We start from the raw sequence: 24,707 nt of genomic DNA, 5'->3' as shown, positions 1-24,707 counted from the left end.
AGCTACGGGTAGGGCTGAATGCAAAACTGCTTAGCACCCAAATCTATGCGGCGATATGTATGGAAGCGTGCGCACAGGGAAAAAGTTCCGATAAACCATAACGCACAAAAACTTGCATCCAGGATGTACGTAAACGGCACCAGAAAATGTATTTGTGTTTTTTTTGTTACAGCTTTATCCAGTGTACCAATTTTCCTAAATGCTCGCCTACCGTTTCTGATCATCTAACGCCCCATCTGCCTTTTTGTGGTCCCATGCGGTTATAAAATAAAGGTACACTAATTTTTTTTTCATTTTCCTCACTGTCATTTAAATAGTGAAGTGGATTCATATACAAAACTTTTCTGGTTTATGAACTTTGCAGAACTCCAATGACTGATTCAGTATAGTTTACTGACATAGGGTTGAGGTTACTAAGCGGTATAAGAGGGGCAGACTAGATGGGCCAAGTGGTTCTTATCTGCAATCAAATTCTATGTTACATGGATGGCAACAAGTCGGCAAATTCTATCCCATATCAAAGGGCATGACGTGGTGGCAAAGAGTAGGGGAGACACGTACAGGGTAGGGTACGGGCGGAGGGGTGTGTACAAGTCAACTAAAAAAACAACTGGGAACAGGTAAAGAAGCAGAACTTTAGAGCCTCTACAGATACCGAAACGTTCTTGCACAAATCCCCATGTGGACAAAAACAAAATTTTGAGGTTACGGACCCTTTAAAGGCAAAATCGCAACAATTCTCTAAGTTGTACGTAGCGGTTATGCTGCACGGTTGGTTTTAAGACGACAAAGTCAATTTGGAACAAAAAAAAAAAAAGGACGTCTATTACATCTGACATTTCAAATAAAATGAACATACATGTCTCCTACTGAAAGAAACGTCTCCTGAATACATGAGGATAAAGTGATGCCCGGGACAGTAACCGCTGTAATAAAACAGAACGGCTAGAAATAAATGAAGCCGGCACTCTCTTTTTTCCCCTCTGGTTTCATACGATAAAACTCTATTCTTATGAGCGATATTCTGCAAGATAATGTTGTAAACATATTTAATGACCCCAGCTCCGCAGGCCTCGTAAGTGCCTTTAAAGGTGGCTGTTTTCCTGCACGAAAACCGAGAAACTAGTTTATGTTCTGCTGGCGAGCGCGCTTCATTAGTCTGCTCAGAAGACCGGGACAGGGGGGTGACAAATGGGGAGTCTGGATTCCCAATAAAGAGAACGCTATATTCCAAATTTGCAGATTGGCGAGTCCGTGGTAATGTTCCACCTGCAACTACTTCCAGGAATTGTCCGCACACTGCGCTACTACTTATTTTGAGCACAAAAGAGAAAAAAGAAAACCAGCGACTACAGTAAATGAGAGTTACGCTCTCACAATTGATGAGAACAGTGGAATTACATAACACCGAGAACTGTTACCTAACCTCCAGACATCACTACTTGAAAAGGAGCCCCAAAAACGAGGGGGACTGGTATTAAGGACTAGTCATACAAAAAAAAACAACCTTCTATATTTCTCACTGTCCTGTATGCCTGAGAGGTTGGTTGGTAAGAGGCATACTGTAGGTTTAATCCATCTGCAGTTCTATCGGCTTTACTACTTGAAACTAAACATGGTTAAGACCAAAGTCATGGTCTTCCTCACATCCAGGGTCTCATTAACCCCCCAATACCACACTTCCAGTGACAACTTCACTCTCACACAATTCAGTCTCTCCTTTCTGTGCCAAAATTACCTGAATTTACCCCTTCTCTGGAACACACTCCATCCCCAAGTTTTACTTTCACTCAAACCCAGCTTTAAACATTCCTTAAGAACACATTATTTTACTATAGCCTATCCGCTCTCCTCCCTCGATCCCTCCCTCTCCTCTCCTCCCTCGATCCCTCTCCTCCCTCGATCCCTCCCTCTCCTCTCCTCCCTCGATCCCTCCCTCTCCTCCCTCGATCCCTCCCTCTCCTCTCCTCCCTCGATCCCTCCCTCTTCTCTTCTCCCTCGATCCCTCCCTCTTCTCTCCTCCCTCTTCTCTCCTCCCTCGATCCCTCCCTCTTCTCTCCTCCCTCCCTCCCTCTTCTCCCTCGATCTCTCCCTCTTCTCTCCTCCCTCCCTCTTCTCTCTCGATCCCTCCCTCTTCTCTCCTCCCTCGATCCCTCCCTCTTCTCTCCTCCCTCGATCCCTCCCTCTTCTCTCCTCCCTCTTCTCTCCTCCCTCGATCCCTCCCTCTTCTCTCCTCCCTCGATCCCTCCCTCTTCTCTCCTCCCTCGATCCCTCCCTCTTCTCTCCTCCCTCTTCTCCTCCCTCGTCCCTCCCTCGATCCCTCCCTCTTCTCTCCTCCCTCGATCCCTCCTCTTCTCTCCTCCCTCGATCCCTCCCTCTTCTCTCCTCCCTCTTCTCTCCTCCCTCGATCCCTCCTCTTCTCTCCTCCCTCGATCCCTCCCTCTTCTCTCCTCCCTCTGCAATGACTTGTACCCATATGATGAGTTATTGTACAGATGGAGCCCTTCTCGTCTATCTTTTTAATAGGATAACTGAGCTGGTGCTGTCGGACTTAATCCCCTGCTGTATTGTTCTCTCTGTATTGTATTGCAGTTGACAACAGATGAAAGGCTTATGCTAATAAACCTTGGTGCACCTATGTGCAGCAGAGAAGGCTAGATGAGCGAGGCTCCATCTGTATTTATGCTGTTGAATCGTTTTCATGTGTACCCCCATATGCGGCGCTGCGCGCACCTTGTGGCGCCTAATAAATAACCGATATGACCTAATGTCGACTTTCTTATAACGCGAGATCTCCCAGTTGGAAGAGGTTTCATTGCTGTGATGTGTACAATGGTCACCGCCTGGTACTCCCGCACCCACCTGGTGTTTCTGCTGCGTCTGCTTGCTGGCATTCCTCAGGTACGTGTTAAATTTCACAATGTCCTGGCTCATTTCATCCACCCTGTCCATCAGGAGCTGAAGGCTCTTCTCCAGGTGATTACTGTACGGGGAGATAAACAAGGAGTTATGACGGAGATATACTTGGTGATTACCATCTGGTACATCGGGAACATGAAACCCGATACCGGGTGGCTGACACACGGATGTTTCGCCCAACAAAGGACATCTGAGACACACGCGCAAGTCACAGCTGCACCGAGTATGGAGACAAAGATGTGCGGCACAACATCCACCAGTCACCATACAGCGCAGGCGTGTGGACTACAGGCGTGCCTCTCCTGCTGGGCACGCACCACTCAATTATAAATTAGTATATAAGATTATATGAGGGAGGGGGGGGATCCTTCCACTACAAAGAAACATGGAGAACAATGGCTCAGGTGTAAACCTTGATCCTGAGACAAACAATAAAAAAAAAAAAATGACAGCAAATTTAATAAAACAGATTTCCACTGTAAAACGGTCGCTTTCACTTTGGCTACACAGCGGTACATGAACGGTTTGATGTGGACCAGTAATGGGCCTGGACTGTGATTAAATAATTACATAGAGACAGTTTTTAAACTGGCAGAACCAGTCCTACGCTAATCCCTGCTAATGTGACTGGCTGTTGCGTGTCTATCTCCATTTTATTATTCGGTATTCAAATATATATATATACACACTAGTAAAAGGACTGGGTCACAGTAATATGCCAGGCCACTTCAGTCTGCCTGCTGCTCCACCCCGTCCCCCCTCTGTCCTCTGCTCCGCCTTGTCCCGCACCCTCCCTCTGACTTCTGGCTAGGCCCTGCAGCCTCCCTCCCTCCCTCCGCAGACTGCATACTTACCTGTTCCTAGAGGTACAGAGGGTCCCCCTCTCTGGCCAGGGTCTGCCCTGTCGCTGGCTGCAGAGGGCGTCGTTGGGAGGGGCGGCGTTCTCCGTAGGCTTCACTGCGCGAGCATGTTGGAAAACAGGGCAGACCTATCAGGTTATTATAGATGTTGCACTCAAACGCAACATTCCCTTCGGCAGGTAGAAAAAATGTTGACATGACTATGCCAATACCGTAGCAATGTAATTTACAGCATGTTAACGGTGTTGCCATTATAACTATAAAAATTATGCTTTATGATGACTTGTAAAGTTAGAATAACGACACAGTTAACATGCTATAAAATGCATTACCACGTTGGCAGTGTCCTGTCAACTAAACTTATGTATCACTAACTCCATTTACTGGGCGTCTGCTGCTTTATTAAAAAAAAAAAAAAAGTGGTACGCAAATGTTAGCCGCGTCCTGACCATTTGATAGGCGCTACGAGAACATATCACATGGCAACTGGTTTATATAGCATCTGTGCGGCCTGTGTACAACATGCATGAGGAACGGTGAGAAGACGCAGTGTATTAGCAGAATACTTCTACTCCGTGACATTTAGCTAATATATTAAGTAAACTACTTCTGTTTAAATAAAAAAACAGAAACAAAAAAAACACTCTTTAAACTTCAATAAACGTGCGTGCCAAAATGTGAAATGACAGCGCACAGCTGTGCACACCACCAATGCACCAAACACCTAACATAGGGTGGATGCTATTAGACTTGTAGGGGCCAAACGGATGATTGGGAGCTGGCCGAGGAGTTTTTCCGAGCAGGTCTATATATCTCATCCAAAGATATGACAATGAGTCCAAGAGCGCCACTTGGGACGCACGTAAACATTCAATCATCTGCCTTCAGGGAAAAGGGTCTATCAAAACAGGATACACACTCCATTTATTTTCAATATATACGCACTTAGTGAGCAGTAAGTACTGTACTATGTATGTGAGCAGACCTTGGTCCCATGAGGTAAAATTAAAAGCGTCCATATGCAAAAGTGCCACAAAGTCATTAGAAATAGAGATGGTTTGGCATTTGACATCTCTGGGTATCCACAGTATTTCTTACAGGCCTTGCAGCACCAATATTATTTTAATAAAACAGGAGGCAGCCATTTTGTGGGTACTAATGGTATTTATGAGAGAGCATCACGGTGGCCATTTTGCATGCTGCCCACTTCACACTGTTAATAAGGACACTGAGGAACCATCTTCAAGAAGAGCTCACACAAAATGGGGCAAGGTCTTGTTAAGTTGGGATCATCCCAACCCCTCAAAACGTCCGGTCATTAGCAGCGAGCAGACAATGTCACTCAGGTCCCAGCAATGGTGAAGGATTTGGACTGTCCTGCCTACAGTGTGATAAGTGCACATGGTAAAATGGACAACCTGCAATCTTTTGGTTAATGATTTAACTCGTATATTGATTTTGACAGGAGGGCATTTTTTTGATCAAAATGTTCTGTACCATTAGAAATATCTGTCAGATTGAGGTGAAATGAAGTTACAGCGGGCACTGAGGGAGCATGAACAGAGCCACCTGAAGAGACGTGCCTCTCTGCATGTCTCCAGGCCGCTACAACGACCAGAATCACATGCGCAGCCCATCTCCCCGTCCTCTGTAGCTCTACCTGCCATTCACTTTCCAGCAGCAACAAAAGCGACGAGGCACAGCAGGCTGCGGGCCCTGACCGGAGGAGTCAGAAATTCCCCCCTCGAGTACCACAGCCATAGATCACTCTTTTTACGACGCTCACACTATGAAAAGAAAATGAGTTGCATGAGTGGATTTTATATGGATCTCTGGGACTCCGGCTGTGGAACAGGGAGTTATTGTTAGAAGTTGTGGTAATGGCCTGTTTGCTTCTGTCGCCAGGGAAACCAGGGCCTGGAAACAGATAACTAAAACAGATGTGGTGCGAGACATGAAGTAACTGATAAGTGCGGTCCAAGTGCACTGGCCCCCTTCTTATTTTCCATATATCTCAAATTTGTCCCATAAAAAAAAAAAAAAAAGACGACGACGCTGCCTCAACACAAACCACCGTCTCAATAAAAATATTACTATATATAAAAAACCTGAATAAAAATTTTTCAAATAACTGATCGTTACAAAGCAGGTCTGCTCCCAAAGTTGTAATAACAAATCTTCAACTACGCGACACAAGTACAATTTAATATTGTTGCAACAAGTGGAAAATGGAACGGCACCAAATCGGCGCGGGTTTCGGCTTTCTGCTATTATACACGCCAAATTTTTTTCTTACAATGCAAATCTATTTTTTTTTTTTTTTTTTTTAAAAGTCTTTAATAAGCGTACACAGGAATAGTAAGGTGGTGACAGCTTTTGGGAACCCAGAAAAGGCTTAAGCAGCAAGGACCAATATACTGTGTTGCAGATATTACCTTTTATTTAGGCGACGCCGATATTCTGTTGCGCTGCACAGTTAGGACTTATACTAAATATTACACATAGGATAAAATTAAAATAACGAACAAAAAAAATGATAAAAAGGAGACAGTATGCAGCAGCAGCGCTGATGTAATGTCTACAGCAGTGGTTACTATTAATCCCGGATATAGAGTGACGAGATAATTATATGTGGATGGGCAGACCATGTGTGAAACCCAAACGTTTCTCTGAGATACAGTAGCTTACATGTATCAGCTACTGCAGTCCTTTTATTTACTTTATTATTTCAGTAACAGTATTATTGTGTGTCTGATGGAAGATTCTGTCTGTGGCTGTGCGGAATAGTGAGGGGGAGGGATATGTATAACAACGTAACTATGGCGGAGGGAGACACGTCACGCAATGCGCCATCATCCTGTACAGAGACCTTATTCTTACATAGTCCGTAAATTTCTCCCCAAAGAGGCACAGGAGGGATTAGATTTTGTGGGTGATGGCTAAATAATCGTCCCAATTACAAGTTTGGTGACAGCAGCGATATCAAGGATGTGCGGTGAGGTAAATGGCTCAGGAGGCACTGGCTAGTACCAGAGCCAGATTTACACACAATATATGAGCCAAAGGGTGCATGTGGGCATTATACACAGGTACAGCGGTATATACATGTGGGCATTATACACAGGTGCAGCGGTATATACATGTGGGCATTATACACAGGTGCAGCAGTATATACATGTGGGCATTATACACAGGTGCAGCAGTATATACATGTGGGCATTATACACAGGTGCAGCAGTATATACATGTGGGCATTATACACAGGGGCAGCAGTATATACATGTGGGCATTATACACAGGGGCAGCAAAATATATATGTGGGCATTATACACAGGTGCAGCAGTATATGCATGTGGGCATTATACACAGGTGTAGCGGTATATACATGTGGGCATTATACACAGGTGCAGCAGTATATACATGTGGGCATTATACACAGGTGCAGCGGTATATACATGTGGGCATTATACACAGGTGCAGCAGTATATACATGTGGGCATTATACACAGGTGCAGCGGTATATACATGTGGGCACTATACACAGGTGCAGCAGTATATACATGTGGGCACTATACACAGGTGCAGCAGTATATACATGTGGGCATTATACACAGGTGCAGCAGTATATATACATGTGGGCATTATACACAGGTGCAGCAGTATATATACATGTGGGCATTATACACAGGTGCAGCAGTATATACATGTGGGCATTATACACAGGTGCAGCGGTATATACATGTTTGCATTATACACAGGTACAGCAGTATATACGGGTGTAGTACGGTATGCCGGCGCTTGGGCTCCCGGCGACCAGCATACCGGCGCAGGGAGCCCGACCGCCGGCATACCGACAGCGTGGCGAGCACCAAGGAGCCACTTGCGGGCTCGCTGTGCCACACTATTTTAGTCTCCCTCCCGGGGGGTCGTGGACCCCCACGAGGAAGAATAGCTGTCGGTATGCCGGGTGTCGGGATTCCGGCGCCGGTATACTGTGCGCCGGGATCCCGACATTTGGCATACTGAAGACCACCCGTATATACATGTGGGCATTATACACAGGTGCAGCAGTATATACATGTGGGCATTATACACAGGGGTAGAGGTATATACATGTGGACACTATACACAGGTGCAGCAGTATATACACGTGGGTATTATACACAGGTGCAGCAGTATATACACGTGGGCATTATACACAGGTGCAGCAGTATATACACGTGGGTATTATACACAGGTGCAGCAGTATATAAATGTGGGCATTATACACAGGTGCAGCAGTATATACATGTGGGCATTATACACAGGTGCAGCAGTATATACATGTGGGCATTATACACAGGTGCAGCAGTATATACATGTGGGCATTATACACAGGTGCAGCAGTATATACATGTGGGCATTATACACAGGTGCAGCAGTATATACATGTGGGCATTATACACAGGTGCAGCAGTATATACATGTGGGCATTATACACAGGTGCAGCAATATATACATGTGGGCATTATACACAGGTGCAGCAATATATACATGTGGGCATTATACACAGGTGCAGCAATATAAAGTATACATGTGGGCATTATGCACAGGTGCAGCAATATATACATGTGGGCATTATACACAGGTGCAGCAGTATATACATGTGGGCATTATACACAGGTGCAGCAGTATATACATGTGGGCAGTAGTATATACATGTGGGCAGTATACACAGGTGCAGCAGTATATACACATGTGGGCAGTATACACAGGTGCAGCAGTATATACACATGTGGGCAGTATACAGAGGTGCAGCAGTATATACATGTGGGCATTATACACAGGTGCAGCGGTATATACATGTGGGCATTATACACAGGTGCAGCAGTATATACACGTGGGTATTATACACAGGTGCGGCAGTATATACTGCTGGAAATTTAGTGAGCTTTGATCAGAGATGTGTGGAAGAGATAGGCTGCCTCGCCTGTCACAGACTTTTTACTGCAGAGTTTTGACTACAAAAATGATTAGAATAATAGAAAGATGATATTTCTAATATATTATTTATATTTTCCATATACTTTATATAGTCAAAACTCTGGTGTATAGTATGAGAGGAGAGGATCTGCCTCACCACACGTCACTGAGCAATACATATGCCGACAGAATAAAGACTGACCAAATAACTTGTTTCATCCTTGGAATGTAATATTCTAACATGGTCAGTATGTATCAAGAGGAGCTGTTCAATGGAATTTTGTTCCAAATCAAACATTTCCTCTCATTATATATATCTAGAAATACGTTTTATAAATATTTAGCATAGGTCTCATTTCTTATAGGGGATTGGCACAGATCCCTACAAAAAATGTTTTGTGGTGTATACAGACACACACACACACATATATATATATATATATATATATATACATACACACAAGAAACAAAGACCTTTATCACGCGCTTAATGTCGCAGCAGCACCTCACGGTAGAGCCCCTGTCAGGAACGATAGGTGTATAGAGAAAAATGGAACCAGAGTGCACTATATACGCATAATTGTCCAAAAAGAGTCCAAAATTCTCAACGGTATATTCTTTGACGGACTTGATTGGATGTTCAAACTTGAAATATATACGCAGTTTTATTTCCAATTCAGCCAAATGATGCTCCTTCTGTAAAGATACCCTCTCACCAAAATATGAACACCCAAAAACCAATGGCCATAGGCCTTAGATTAATAAAAATGTATTTCTGTAAAAGCATCCAATTTAAAACACAATACAAATGCCAGCTCAATTTCGCATCATCATACAGGTGCTTCCAGGAACCACAGATACATTCGGACAGATGTATTTGTTGCCACCAACCACCCCAGGATGTGAGCTCGGTGGTGGGGGCTCCCAATTGTAGTATGGTAACCTAGTCACCTTAAACCCTACGCGTTTCATCCATAAAACAGACTTCCTCAGGGGAACACTTTAAGAATAAAAAAAAAAGGAATTCCATGGGTGTCATATTTACATACTTAGGGGTATATGTAATTGCGGTCGAATTGCCGCAAATGTCGAAAAACGGGGCATTTTCGAAACACAAAAAAAAAAAAATCGACAATGCAATACAGTACTATTCGACAAAAAAACGGCCGTTTCAGATTCGACTTTTTGAAATTCGACAGTTGTCAAATTCGACATATCTGCTATGGTAAAAATGTGGCTTTTCGACAAAAGTATATTCAATTGAAGAATGTCGATTCGACAACAGTGCTTTTCGACAGTCATTTCGTCAATTTCAGTCCGCCTCATTTTGGTGCGGAATCTAATAATAAAATTTAAAAACATGTTTTTTTGTGTGTTTTGTTTGTTGCTAATAGCATATCTATTTATATTAGAAGGGATTATCTACTTGGTTTGTCTATTAGGAGCCACAAGTATTATTTATGTATTTTTTTTAAAGAATAATTTTTATTTTTTTAACTGACTAAAATAATATGAAGAGATCAGAGCATGTTTTTCAGTGGGAAGGGGTGGGAATGGGTTAAAAATCCCCTCCTAAGCATAACCAGCCTCGGGCTCTTTGAGCCGGTCCTGGTTGTAAAAATACGGGGGGGGGGGAATTGACAGGGGATCCCCCGTATTTTTACAACCAGCACCGGGCTCTGCGTCCGGTCCTGGTGCAAAAAATACGGGTGACAAAAAGCGTAGGGGTCCCCCGTATTTTTAACACCAGCACCGGGCTCCACTAGCTGGAGAGATAATGCCACAGCCGGGGGACACTTATATACTGGTCCCTGCGGCCGTGGCAATAAATCCCACACTAGTCACCCCTGGCCGGGGTACCCTGGAGGAGTGGGGACCCCTTAAACCAAGGGGTCCCCCCCCCCCTTCCAGCCACCCAAGGGCCAGGGGTGAAGCCCGAGGCTGTCCCCCCCCCCATCCAAGGGCTGCGGATGGGGGGCTGATAGCCTTGTGTCAAATAAAAGAATATTGTTTTTGTAGCAGAACTACAAGTCCCAGCAAGCCTCTCCCGCAAGCATGCGGGGAGAAAACGGGCCCGCTGGTACCTGTAGTTCTATTGCAATAAAAAAATACCCAAATAAAAACCGTACACAGACACCGTGAAAGTAAAACTTTATTACATACATGCATACCGACACACACATACTTACCTATGTCGACACAAGGCTCGGTCCACTTCTCCAAGTAGAATCCACGGGGTACCTGAAAATAAAATTATACTCCCCAAAATCCAGTGTAGATCTGTCCTCTTCTTTTTTGTAATCCACGTACTTGGCAAAAAAAAAAAAAAAAAACGTATTTACCCGGACCACGCACTGAAAGGGGTCCCATTTTAACACATGGGACCCCTTTCCCCGAATGCCGGGACCCCCCGTGACTCCTGGAGTCACGGGGGGTCCCGGCATTCGGGGAAAGGGGTCCCATGTGTAAACATGTGGATTATAAAAAGAAGAGGACAGATGCTACACAGGATTTTTGTGAGCATAGTTTTATTTTCAGGTACCCCATGGATTCTACCTGGAGAAATGGACCGAGACACGTGTGAACATAGGTAAGTATATGTGTGTCGGTATGCATGTATATAATAAAGTTTTACTTTCACGGTGTCTGTGTACTGTTTTTATTTGGATATTTTTTTTGCAGTAGAACTACAGGTACCAGCGGGCCCGTTTCCCCCCCCGCATGCTGGTACTTGTGGTTCTCCAAGTACCAGCTTGCGGGGGAGGCTTGCTGGGACTTGTAGTTCAGCTACAAAAAACAATATTCTTTTATTTGACCCAATGCTATCAGCCCCCATCCCCAGCCCTTGGATGATGGGGGGGGGGGGGGGGGGGGAGGAGAGAGACAGCCTCGGGCTTCACCCCTGGCCCTTGGGTGGCTGGAGGGGGGGACCCCTTCATTTAAGTGGTCCCCACTCCTCCAGGGTACCCCGGCCAGGGGTGACTAGTTGGGGATTTAATGCCACGGCCGCAGGGACCAGTATAAAAGTGTCCCCCGGCTGTGGCATTATCTCTCCAGCTAGTGGAGCCCGATGCTGGTGTTAAAAATACGGGGGACCCCTACGCTTTTTGTCCCCCGTATTTTTTGCACCAGGACCGGACGCAGAGTCAGATGCTGGTTGTAAAAATACGGGGGATCCCCTGTCAATTTCCCCCCCGTATTTTTACAACCAGGACCGGCTCAAAGAGCCCGAGGCTGGTTATGCTTAGGAGGGGGGACCCCACGCAATTTTTTTCTGTTTTTTTTTAAACACTTTTGTGCCGTCCAAAAAGTCGAATCCAGGACGCACACTATCCGTCAATTGGTCCGTTTTTCGACAGCGGGACTGTCGATTCCTTTTTTCATTGAATATGTCGAATTCGGGTCCCGGCGGGAGGGTATGTTTCGAATTTAAAAACGGTCGAACTCCTATTAACTGTGGCCACAAGCTTTGTTCATGCACCCCTATGCAAGCCCAATTATCTTAAACCTGAGTCAGCTGTTCTTTAGTAATTTATCAGCCAGTGTCAGGTGACTAGTGTACCTTTAAAAGCCATGGAGTATTTGGCAGATACACAGTAAACCAAGTGGGCATATTTGCAGTTATATTATGTGTGATACAGTTGTTAGGTTTTAATTTTTGAGACTCTGTGATAGTGTAGGACCTGCATGAAGGTGGGGTACCTTGGCGAGCGGTTTGCAGGCTTCCGTGCATTGGCCAATTCACTAACTAAACCCCCATCATTTATTTATTGATGTTGTGAAAATAAGTGAGCTTGCTTTGGTGAGTGCTGAACTTTCTGTTTATATATCTATATATATATCTATATCTATATATATCTATTATATTATATTATATATATATCTATATACACTGCTCAAAAAAATAAAGGGAACACTAAAATAACATATCCTAGATCTGAATGAATGAAATATTCTTTTTAAATACTTTGTTCTTTACATAGTTCAATGTGCTGACAACAAAATCAGCACGTTTAACTATGTAAAGAACAAAGTATTTAATAAGAATATTTCATTCATTCAGATCTAGGATGTGTTATTTTAGTGTTCCCTTTATTTTTTTGAGCAGTGTATACACACACACACATATACAGTATACACACAGACAATGTATACACATATCACACTCACAATGATATTTTCACAAGTTGCGTCACTATACCATAACATTTCAGTGTATGATATTGACGTACTATATTAAAGGAACTAAACCATCTGTTGTTGCATCTTTGTTCATTTATGCAGTAAGTGCCGCACAAACTGATGTGTAGAGGACTGCAGACATCATGTACACACCACACGGGCTATGTATGTATGTATGTATGTATGTATGTATGTATGTATGTATGTATGTCAGACTGTGTGCTACTGTGGCAGCCTCTCCCACTTACATGCAGCAGCTGCTGGATGGGTGCAGCGTCAGATGTGGCTGCAGACAGTGAATGTGTGAACACGGCCTATAAAACTCAGCAACCTGAAGACGTGCGGCTTAGTAAAGGCCTCGCTCCTCTAGAGGAATACATGAAGAGGTGCTCAATGGGGAATTTACAGCCTATGCTTAACGCCGCTGCTGCTGGGGAGGTCTGCAATTAAATGTCATAACCCAGTAGAATAACAATTTAAAAATAAAAAATAAGCCCCCCTTCACGCAGTAATCCTACCCCCTCATAAGTGCCTACAGAAAGGAGCCATAAGTTATGCATTAGCCAGGAACACAGATCCAGACGGAGACGCTTTATAGTGTGTAGCATGACATTATATTAGCTCAGTTTTATAATGTTACTGGATCAGCTGAAGTGTTACGCCTGGCCTAACGTCCCCCCTCGCTATAGGTTTACATTCGCAATACATTTTCTTCCCGAGTTCCAAGAGGAAATAGCAGCAATCTGACTTCTTTCCAAACCAATAAGATGATGTATTGTGTGTCCTTCCAAACAGGCTGTATAACAAGTATTTAATTCAATATACACATTGTGCAAGATTTGATTTCGCACAGCAGGATGGCAGTGTCTTTGGCAAGCGGCGACATTATCCGCTGCTACCACCACCAAGCGAATGAGCAGAACTGCGGCCATCGGCTCCTAACCCTTTGCCGAGTTAGTGTATAAAAGCCTCATGAATCAGAGAACACATTTGTGGCTGTCAGGAACGCTGGCTGTAAGCTCTGAGGTCACCCACCCATCGTACAGCCATGGAACAGAATAAAAAAAACGAGGTGATGTCTAGAAGTCTATGTGATAAGGTGGGAGGCATGTCAGGGGTACGATGGAGACCGTAAAATCTTCAGCCATTGCTGGACATAAAGATCTGTGGGTGATACGCTCGCAGTGACGGGGACGAGCGAGCGGAACTGTATATTACTGTGTGAGGAAACCTTTACAACAGCGAAACAGTCTAATTCCTATATCGGTGGCTCAAGATAAAAACAAACAAAAAGTGTAAAACCAAAAAAAGAATTACTGCCACGAAAAACGCACTCTCTTGTTTTATACTCTGTACTCATGAACCAGAGATGCTGTAATAATTTAACAGATGCACCACTAGAGCTCATCTAACTCAAATTGCATTTCTAACAACGGTGGAGACTTATCAAAGCTTGGAGAGAGATAAAGGGTGGTATCCTATTAGAGGAGATAAAATATCGGGTGCGAAAAACGTCAGTTTTTCGGACTGTTGTCCGTTGTTTCACAATTATTATTATTATTATTTTTATTTATTTTTTACAGGCTATCCAATTAGGATCGCCCGTAAAAAAAAACAAAAAAAAACAGCCTCTCTCCCGAAAACACACAGGTTCAGGGAAACCTGTGCGTTTTCGTGAGAAACAGACCCGTTTTTGCTTGAAAACGGTGCTGTTTCTGGGGATTTGGTTTTGCCTGCCCAGTTCAGGTGAAATAAAACCCCCGATAAGCCGCGGCGACCCGTCAGTGTCTCATGCCCGCCCCAGCAGGAGGCTGGGACTGCAGTGAGGGCGCCACGGCCCAGGTGCCGGCCCTCAGCACTGTGACCCCAGGCGGGAAAGCGCCGTGACACGCACCCCCCCTCTTACCTCACCCCCGACGGCAGTCACATGATGGGGGGAGGAGTCATGTAACCGGGTACCCAGAAGTGCAGCGCTACCCTGTCTGCATCGGGAGCTGTCAGGAACCGGCACCAATGCAGTAACACAAAAATCCCAATAAGCAGCAGCTTGTGCCAGCTTATTGGTGCTAATAGGACAGCCCTGGGTGATATTATCCACGGTAATGTACCGCAGGTAACTGGATATCCCCCATAGTATCAACTTTGACAGGAGCTGATTGGTTGGTGCTGTCTCTCTACTTTATTGCTCTTCAAGCTTTGCTAAATCTCCCCCTTTTCATGTGTGTGTTATGCACAAGGTGAAAGCTATCTACTGAGCTTACACGAGACACCTGTCCATATAGTCACAGCTCGCCCCTCGCTTATGCGGGTTACTTAGAAAGGGATCACCAGCGATTACCACGAGGACTATTACAGAGTGATGCAGACATACACTGTAGCAATATACATATGAATCTATGCAAAAAAGCATGAGGGAAGAGGGAAGGGGGATGGGGTACATTTACAGAACAGCAAATCATTCTGTATAAACCACAGACGTTTTATATCATGGAGATCCCGGTTCCTCACCTGCTGCACAGACTGAGGAGCTCGTGTTTCTCAGCTACAGGTGCCTTCTTGTCCAGCTCCCATATGAGCACGTTGATGAGATGCGAGTTCTTGATAACAATTGGAACCTCCTCAAACATGTGCTCAAAGGCGATGTTTGCCTTCTTCAATCTGTGGGCGGGAAATCAATCACAGCCAATGAGAACCAAAGGGCGTGTCACGGAACACCTCCTTCCCCGAAAACTCATACATATTGTGGGGAACACTCATGAACAGACCAGTGGCCACAATCCGCCTAAAAGCTGGGCCAGAAACCCAACCCACATACAATGTCTGGGTTCCAGGTTCCATCAGGAATTTAAGGGTAGATTTATCCGACATTAAGGTGCTGCCCCCTATGGCAGGAACGTGCATGAGGGTCCGACATGACGCATTAGTGTATGGGGCCCTTTACACTTGGGTTATGTGAAGTATTAACTACTGAACTCAATATTTAATACTTAAGTTATTTGCAATATTTCTTTGATGTGTGATTTTTTTTTGGGGGGGGGGGGGGGGGGTATAGATCTACAATAAAAGTTAAATTTAAATTTTATCACAGAGCCTCCACAAAGGACACTCCTAGAACTTTGACTGGGGAGGTGGCTCCTCTGAGCTCTGGGACCCATATCAGCTGCCCTCCCGGCACCTATCGTAGCTAGGCTCTTGCCCACAACCCAAAAAAACAGGGGACAAGCCCAGGTCCATACACCCAGGCAACACACCTACCCTTCGGCAGAGAAGTCTTTCTCCTTGCAGACCTCCATCAGTTTCGGCGTCAGTCGGTAAGCCTTGAGAGACAGCGAACCCTGGCCAGTCTTAATCGGATCTAAACAAGCCCAAAAGCAGAGGCGGTTATTGAGGAGCACCAAATACTTTTGTACTTCTGGGGGAGGGGGGGGGGATTCTTGAATGAAATGTTTTGATTTCTTTTACTCTCTAAGAAAGTCCATCGCAGCAGTAATACAGCCATAAGGTGAGTTATGAGGTGTACGATTATTAAATCAACAGAATCGGTGTCCGCCATATATAGAGGGGCTGGCACACCAATAAAAGTTAATACAGCTTGGTTGGTGCCTACCTTGAATCTGCAGGTAAATACCTACCTTGAACCTGCCGACGAAAGTAGATGACATACTGAAACCTGGGTCTTTAATATTTATTATGCACATACCCACTTATGGTTCGCCATACTCAACGAAGTCAATTACTACAAGTTGGGTGCAGATGACAAAGCTCCAGGCACGCTGCCTGCCCCTGGAGCATGTGAAATTAGGAACAGATTGACCACAGAACCATCTTTTCAGGTCATTGAGATACGGATCCCTCCGCACAAACAACGCGTGTCTCATGTCCGCAGGCACAGACAGCAGAACTAGCGGGGAGAGAGAGCAGATGGGGCGCACTTATACCTACTGGGAAGTTCTGTTTTACAGCCTGCTCCATGGAGAATATTTACAGTAGGCAAGGGCTTGTTCAATTTCTGGAACACTTAGGGCAGAAGCAGGTGTAAATACATCTTATTTTATGGCCCAGTGTCCGCTCGCCTTGTGTGGTAGTGCGGATGCTGAGAACGGAGAGGCAGGGAGGCTGGGAAGATGCAAGTACGGAATACTGGGTAATGTATCTTATATAACCCAAATATAACCTAAGACCTGGAGGTCAGGTGCTAATTACACCTCGTAAGCCACCTCTAACTGCATTATCCACATGCACGCTCAAAATAAAGGTTTTAAAATATTAAGTATACTTTTTTTTTTTTTAAATGTAAGGAACAAACGCACGTTTAAAAGAATTGTGTAATATTTAAATTTAAATGTGAAATTTGTAGCCATGAATAGATTTAGAAAGCACTAACCCAATATCCCACTGCGGCTGGAACATGTCCCACATCTTATTGTATCATAATGGATGTATGCAGGTCAGACAGCAGAGACATACTGGCTACTGTGTATGAATGGAAAAAGCAAGTCTCCATAGCGGTCAGTCACTATCCGCCTGCTTGGTCAGAGACGCCTCATATGCCTGCTTAGCCAGAGACGCTCCATCCGCCTGCTTAGCCAGAGACGCTCCATCCGCCTGCTTAGCCAGAGACGCTCCATCCGCCTGCTTAGCCAGAGACGCTCTATCCGCCTGCTTAGCCAGAGACGCTCCATCCGCCTGCTTAGCCAGAGACGCTCCATCCGCCTGCTTAGCCAGAGACGTTCCATTCGCCTGCTTAGCCAGAGAAGCTACATTCGCCCGCTTAGCCAGAGACGCTACATCCGCCCGCTTAGCCAGAGATGCTCCATCCGCCCGCTTAGCCAGAGATGCTCCATCCGCCCGCTTAGCCAGAGACGCTCCATCCGCATGCTTAGCTCCTCCCGCATGCCATGCAAACGTGAAAAGCCCAGCATGCTGGACATACTTCGCAAATTATAAACCTCTGTTTTCCCTGGCACAGCAATTTATATCTTTTGATACAGGTTGAGTATCCCATATCCAAATATTCCGAAATACGGAATATTCCGAAATACGGACTTTTTTGAGTGAGAGTGAGATAGTGAAACCTTTGTTTTTTGATGGCTCAATGTACACAATCTTTGTTTAATACACAAAGTTATTAAATATATTGTATTAAATGACCTTCAGGCTGTGTGTATAAGGTGTATATGAAACATAAATGAATTGTGTGAATGTACACACATTTTGTTTAATGCACAAAGTTATAAAAAATATTGGCTAAAATTACCTTCAGGCTGTGTGTATAAGGTGTATATGAAAGATAAATGCATTCTGTGCTTAGATTTAGGTCCCATCGCCATGATATCTCCTTATGGTATGCAATTATTCCAAAATACGGAAAAATCCGATATCCAAAATACCTCTGGTCCCAAGTATTTTGGATAAGGGATACTCAACCTGTATATATATTATATGTCCAATGTTGGCCACAATTTAACATTAGTTTACACATCAAAAACTGCGCACTACTGAGGTAACACAATGTGCATGAAAGAATTGCAATGTTCATATTTAACTATTTCAGTAAAGCATGCATGGTCATGCACTGTAGCAGTCTGCCATATTAGGTGGGAGGGGCTTCCCTAATTAAAGGGGAAGGCAGGAACTAACAGCTTTACAAAAACACAACAAATTAATTGGCTGATTAATACACAGGGGCGGGACCAGTTTTTGCAGAATCAGGTTTACGTCACCGATATATCTGCTAACACCAAGACACCATCCTAATGATACGGAAGAAGGTCCAGGGGATAACCTACCCCTGTGCCAGCTGATATCTAGTGTGTATTGTTTAAGATAATTATTTGCAATCAGTCCTTGGCCTGCATTTGTGTCACACTCAAAAAAAAAACTGCTAGATGCGACAACACTGCACACTCGAGTGAGGGAGACGCTAGGCCGAGACATGCGACTTGTTGCAGCATTCTATTATTTTTAGTCTTTGTTATCTTTACCATACTTTTATAGTGCTGTCACCATTGGTTTTATTACTGCTGTTAACGTCTTCCTATTTTTCTTCTTCTTCCCCCACCATCTGAATGTTACAATTCTGCTAATAGCGCCACCTGCCAGCTGTAACCTACGCAGTGCCCCCCAGATGGCTACCTCGGATGGTTCTTTCTTGGACAGCATGCACAACACGTGGAGCTATCCTTTCAGTGTACATCATACTACATGTTTTGGTCACCCGTATATGTCTGTTTCTTGTATGGTTTATCTCACACATTGTGACCTTTGTAGTACGTCCAAGATGGCTGCCTCACCTGGTACACCCACGAGTGTGGTGAAAAATACTTGGAACTGATGGCTCTTTAAGGGCTCTGCCTCTAGCTTTAGTACACTACAAATTCCCCACTTTGTAGCGTTGCCTATTCCACCCAGGGTAACTTATGTAATGCGCCCAAAATGGCTGCCTCACCTGGTAACTTTCATGTGAGGGTTATGTAACCTGTGAGATGTTACTCAAAATGGCTGCACCAACCCTGCATTAAGTTACGTACACTATGGTCATTGTTTTTCAGGTTGTTCCTCTTGCTGTAATACTAAACCTCTGTGCTGTATTTTTGCTGAAGAAAAGTGCTATATAAACAATAATAGTAATCATTTTATCGCCAAGGTCTCCCCTCCTGCAGTCACTATAAGTGAGGCGGCTTAGCAGTTTAATGAGGTGTGGAATACCATCGGCAGTCGTACTGAAAGACTGTTCATTTTTATGGAGCCACCAACTTTATTTTTTTTAAACAAAAGCTTTACGAGGTAAACAGAGTATTCTAGATAACAGGACCCTTACCGATGTACGGTTATGGCGTAAATAAAAATAAGGGTCAAATAAAATTATAATCAATATTTAAACCCCCCTGTAGTTAAAAAAAAAAAAAGTTAGAAAAGGAGCGCAAAAAGGGACTCTGTTCCTGCTTCATAAGAGCGCCCAGGACCTAAAATTTCAAACTTACCTATTACGTGATATATTATTACATGCACCAATTAGATTTTCGTAAAATGGTCATAAAACGCAACATAAGCATACCAGACATTTTCACATTATATTCATTAAATAAAAATTTTACAATAATTATTTGGAAAGCGTGTTTGCTCTACAAACTTCTTTCTGCGTAATGTTCGGCAATAAGCTCCTACTAGTCTCCCCCGAACGTTGCCCATTCAAACAGAAAGGTGACAAAACGAGACAGAAGACACAGAACAAGTGGAAAATTCATCAGGCCGTGATGTAATGTTTCCAGCCAACATAAGTATACTTTAACAACTTGTTCTTTACAGTAATCCAATTGTTAACATACTGAAATAATTTTGGGGCAGCGAGGAAGATTGATTGCGTTCATTAGTATTTTTCCTGACAGATACGCAGGACGCAGCCTTCACTTCTCAGCTGGAAGCTATATGCTGGACTGCCAGATATGGCAAAGCGAACGTTTAGGGAAGGGGGGGTGGGGATGTTGGGGGAGCCATAAAGCTGTTAAATTGCCTATGGTTCTGATACAGCGCAGAACATCTGGTCTGGAGAGTTTGAGGAAACACCATTAAACCTGCAGAAGCAAAAAAAAAAAAAAAAAAAATGTTTGTGTTCGGGGAAACAGAGCAGCGTTTGTGCGCCCCTGTCAGAGGTATTAAGGGAAAGAGAGAGAGGGGAGGAAGAGAAATAGAGAAAGAAGGAGGAAAGAAGAAGAGAAAAAAAAAAAAAAAAAAAGGAAAGTCTTTAGCGCATGGCGTTATGATTGGTCAGTCATGTATTACGGAGCCAGACATTCTAGTAATCGAGGTTTGTTAGACATCTGGTCAGGTTCCACCAGCCTTCACCGAGGGAGAGGAGACGGAGGAATAAAAATGAAGCGGCCACTCTCCAGCATTCCAGAGCGTACACATCAGGTCTCTGATAGCAAGAAAAATAAACACGGAGAAGGAAACGCTGTCTAGACTGAGCCGCTGCTTGGGCTGCTGCAGACACAGAGTTGGTATTTACTTAAAAGGGACTGCCAGGCTACCTCAGACGTTTAACCTCCACCACCACCCCAATCGGGGGGAGAGAGAGAGCGCTGCTGCATTGCAAATACAGTAACAGACACTGAATGTAAGAATTATCAATGCGCAGCAGGCGAGGCGGCGGCGGGCTGGGAGGGAAAACGTCCCCTTACCGTAAATGAGCACCACAGACTCTTCGATGGCGTGCTGGTAGCTGAACTGGGAGTCCAGCAGGGCGCGGCTGACGAAGGTGCCGTAGTAGGTGGACTGGTACCAGCCGACGTGGAGGTGGTCGATGTTGACGTGACGCAGGCTTCGCATCATCTCCATCTGATACTGGACTAAATTGGGAAAGAAAAAGAAAAGAAGAGGGGGCGTTAAAATTGATATCATGCATAAACCTCGTAACAATCAACACTTCTGTCATGCACAATTGCGTTTTTCTGGCATCGATTAGGTGATTAAATACAGTTTGCTTCTTCCTTTCAACACAGTGACCTCCCCCCCTTACGGTGCTTTCACCTATGGCTCAGTACTGACTCAACGCACAACCCAATCCTCAACTGGGAATAGGCCCATAATGAAAGCATTATGCATTGTGTACAGCCCCTTGTGAATCTCAGAGTAGGGCCTTCCAGGCTCATATCTTGCAAGGTGATGGAATAGAACTTGGAGCCAAAGGGGGAAAACAGGGAAATAAAAAAATACACATTTTATGTCTTTCCATACTTGCTGCTATATACAGGGAAGGAAAGAATATAGGTAATGAACTACAGTATTCAACTAGACCCAACACAGTGAAAGGAAAACTTTCATTCTGCAGACTGAACCAATATTAATTCAGGCTCCCTAATTTCCAGTGAATAATACACTGCACTCATGGGCACACAAAATGGCTGCCTCCACTGAGGTACCTCATGCATCCATGATGTCACTGACTTTGCTGAAGTCCTAGATGCCAATATAAGCTTCAGTTACTTGTTGGTGCTTAACGGGTGCATGTAAGCAGTTCAGGAGGGATCAGTGTGATTTACCAGCGGCCGGAATGCCAGCCGTCATTATACCGGCAGCAGCAACTCGGCCGCCAGTATGTCGGCAACGGGGCAAGCGCAAGGAGACTCCTTTCGGGCTTGGTGGCACACTGCGCTCGCCACAGGTTCTATTCCCACTCTATGGGTGTCGTGGACATCCAGGAGTGGGAATAGCCCCTGAGCGCCGGGATTCCGGCTGTCTGCATGGTCAGTTGTCGGGATTCCGTCGTCTGTATCCTGACCGCCGGTATCTAGACAGCCGGCAAATGAACTGCATCCAAATCAGGAGTGTCTACACCGGACCAGAAGATCTCTGAAGCTACAGGTGTTGCACAGCATAACCTTCCAGCTATCAACTAGCGAGGCATGCTGGTGCTTGAAGTTTCACAACACCTAGAGAGCAACAGGTTGACCAGGACTGGTCCCGGTGGACCTTGGCCTACTACAACCCCCATCATGACAGGATCACTTTACTACGCATTCTACTTACACTTCAATGTTTATCTTATAAAACTCGGACAATAAGTATAAATCTCAAGACTTATGTACAGAAGAGCTACTGAAAAGCAGTAACATTTGCAGAGACTGTAAAACCTTGGAGTCACCTGGAAATGAAAGGACAGGTGGTAACTTTAACCCAAGTGCCTCAAATACCTCAGATGCTCAGGCCTGCTAAATGTATTAAGCCTGTAGTTTGCACGGATCATAAAATACATCCCCTACCTTACAGTTCTAGGTCCCATTCCCAATTATACTGTCAATATTAATGTATTGGGTGACTTATAAAGACTCACGGACAGAAAAACAATTGTCGTGAAATCTAGTTCTGCGATGGATCACATTTCAGAGCAGAACGCGAGCTCATTCTCCAAGCATAGAGCACTGTTAGCCAGTCTAGGCTGTGAATGGAGCTTTGTCCAATATTAACAAATCGCAGCAGTGCGGCAGGAAAACAAAGCTAGCGAAACGGAAAGGGGGGGGGGAATTAAAGCCCCCGTTTGATTTAGACACATATATGTATGGCAATATTGTTGTGCGAGAGACCCAGAAAGTTTCTCATTTTATGGCCGGACAGCAAAGTTTTTGTTTGGCAGAAATCAGAACCCCAATCAAATCGGCATCTGCTTCCATTTATCCTTTATCTTCCCACACGTTCTACATTTGCTGTTGCCAGAGGCACAGAGAGCAGTTATCTCAGATCTGTATCGTCAAGATGTCCATTCGCTTAAGTGGGACATAATTTGTTCCAAATATCTGCCGAGTTCACCTCATGCGGATACTGAAGACACGGCTGCTGTGCGGCCAAACAGATCACTTATTGATAATTATTTCCTTCATTTTCTGCCTCTAAACTTAACAGAAAGTAAATCTCCGTGTACAGAAAAATACCAAAACAAAGTTTAAAGAACACACACAAAGTGAAACAAGATGCAAAATGCATGAAAAAGGGACTATACAAAAGTGGGAGCGGCCATTTTGTGGGGCGAACGGGGAGTGCAGCCGCCTATAGTAAGCACTGAGGCGCAATGCAATGACTGGTTCAGCTCACAAAATGGCTGCCCCATGGGAAGCCAGTGTGTCAACACCTATTACACCTGAGCATGCGTACACACTGCGGTGGGCAACCTGTGGCAGCCCCAGCTACTGTGGAACTACATATCCCAAGCATACCATGACACAGTTTTAGCATACCCTAAAAGGAAAACTGTAACAGGGCATGCTGGGCTGTATAGTTCCACAGCAGCTGGAGGGATAACGGATTGAGTATCCCTGCAATAGAATAATGTGTTTTAGGGGAGGAAGCTTCTACAGAGCGCCAAATGGGAGATATTAGTTTGCCATCGATGTCGGAGAGCCGATGGTTCTCCTACATCGATGGCCGACTGGCAGCGATTTATTTCTTTTTTGTGCTCCGTGCAGGGGAACACAAAACAGAACGTAGGACCAGTGAGTGTTAGGGTACACCCAGAACACAGGCAGACATTGCACCCTCATTATTAGCCACAAATCCAGCTTAATGTTGCAAAATTGATGTTGGACAAATCATGTTGCAACAAAACCGTTGCAAATGTTTATTTTTTTCGTTGCATGCAGGTAAAAAAATCGCTTGCGCTTGCATGCAGCGCACAAACACAGACGGCTGTGTGACACTGCAAACGCTATCCACCACGGCATGTTCCCATATGTGCAGGATCATCGTCTCTTTACATATGAGCTGTCACTTTCATTAGAATCACTAGCGGGAACTGCGCTCATTTATCATAAAAAACGCCGGACGCCACGGTTATCTGGAATTCTCCGCTCAGAGTGTCTCCCGGCTTCAGGAGAGACACGGAAAAATCCCTCACATTTCTGAAACGTCTCTGTTACCCCCACCCGGCTTTTGCTTGAGGAAATGCTTACAGACACTTAGGAGACTGAAACAATCCCACGCAAAGTTATCAGCAGTGAGGTTAATCCATTTTTAATGATAAGAGGCACATCTGCTGGAGGCATTAAGATACATCTGAGCGGATCGGAATCTGTGCACAGCACGGATGCAGGGAATACTCAGAGACGAGGGTGAAGTTGACCAATCTGTGAAAACTACCAGTGACCTGGACTGGTCGGACTTCTGGATGTTATTAGTGCAATACCCTGCAGAGTTACAATATATACAGTAGGTTACCAAGAGTTTCTTCACCAATCCACTGCATGAAAACAATGAACCGTCAGAAAATGATTTTTATTCATCTTTATTCATTAC

The 24,707-nt window shown here is 44.5% G+C and overlaps 1 protein-coding gene across 1 annotated transcript in view; it reads right to left on the bottom strand.

Moving 5' to 3' along the window:
• Window positions 1–24,707, bottom strand: part of EIF3H (eukaryotic translation initiation factor 3 subunit H) — a 178,783-nt gene that overhangs the window by 9,064 nt on the left and 145,012 nt on the right. Inside the window, exons 3-6 of the mRNA XM_063924482.1 lie at window positions 21,104–21,271; window positions 16,179–16,278; window positions 15,432–15,581; window positions 2,863–2,983 (exon numbers count right to left, since the gene is read on the bottom strand). Coding sequence (XP_063780552.1) covers window positions 2,863–2,983; window positions 15,432–15,581; window positions 16,179–16,278; window positions 21,104–21,271 — 539 coding nt within the window. The remainder of the gene's footprint in view (window positions 1–2,862; window positions 2,984–15,431; window positions 15,582–16,178; window positions 16,279–21,103; window positions 21,272–24,707) is intronic.

This window comes from Pseudophryne corroboree, chromosome 5 (genome assembly GCF_028390025.1).
Source record: "Pseudophryne corroboree isolate aPseCor3 chromosome 5, aPseCor3.hap2, whole genome shotgun sequence".
NCBI lineage: Eukaryota > Metazoa > Chordata > Amphibia > Anura > Myobatrachidae > Pseudophryne > Pseudophryne corroboree.
The sequence above is the reverse complement of the archived record's forward strand: the minus strand, read 5'-3'. Positions and strand labels throughout refer to the sequence as shown.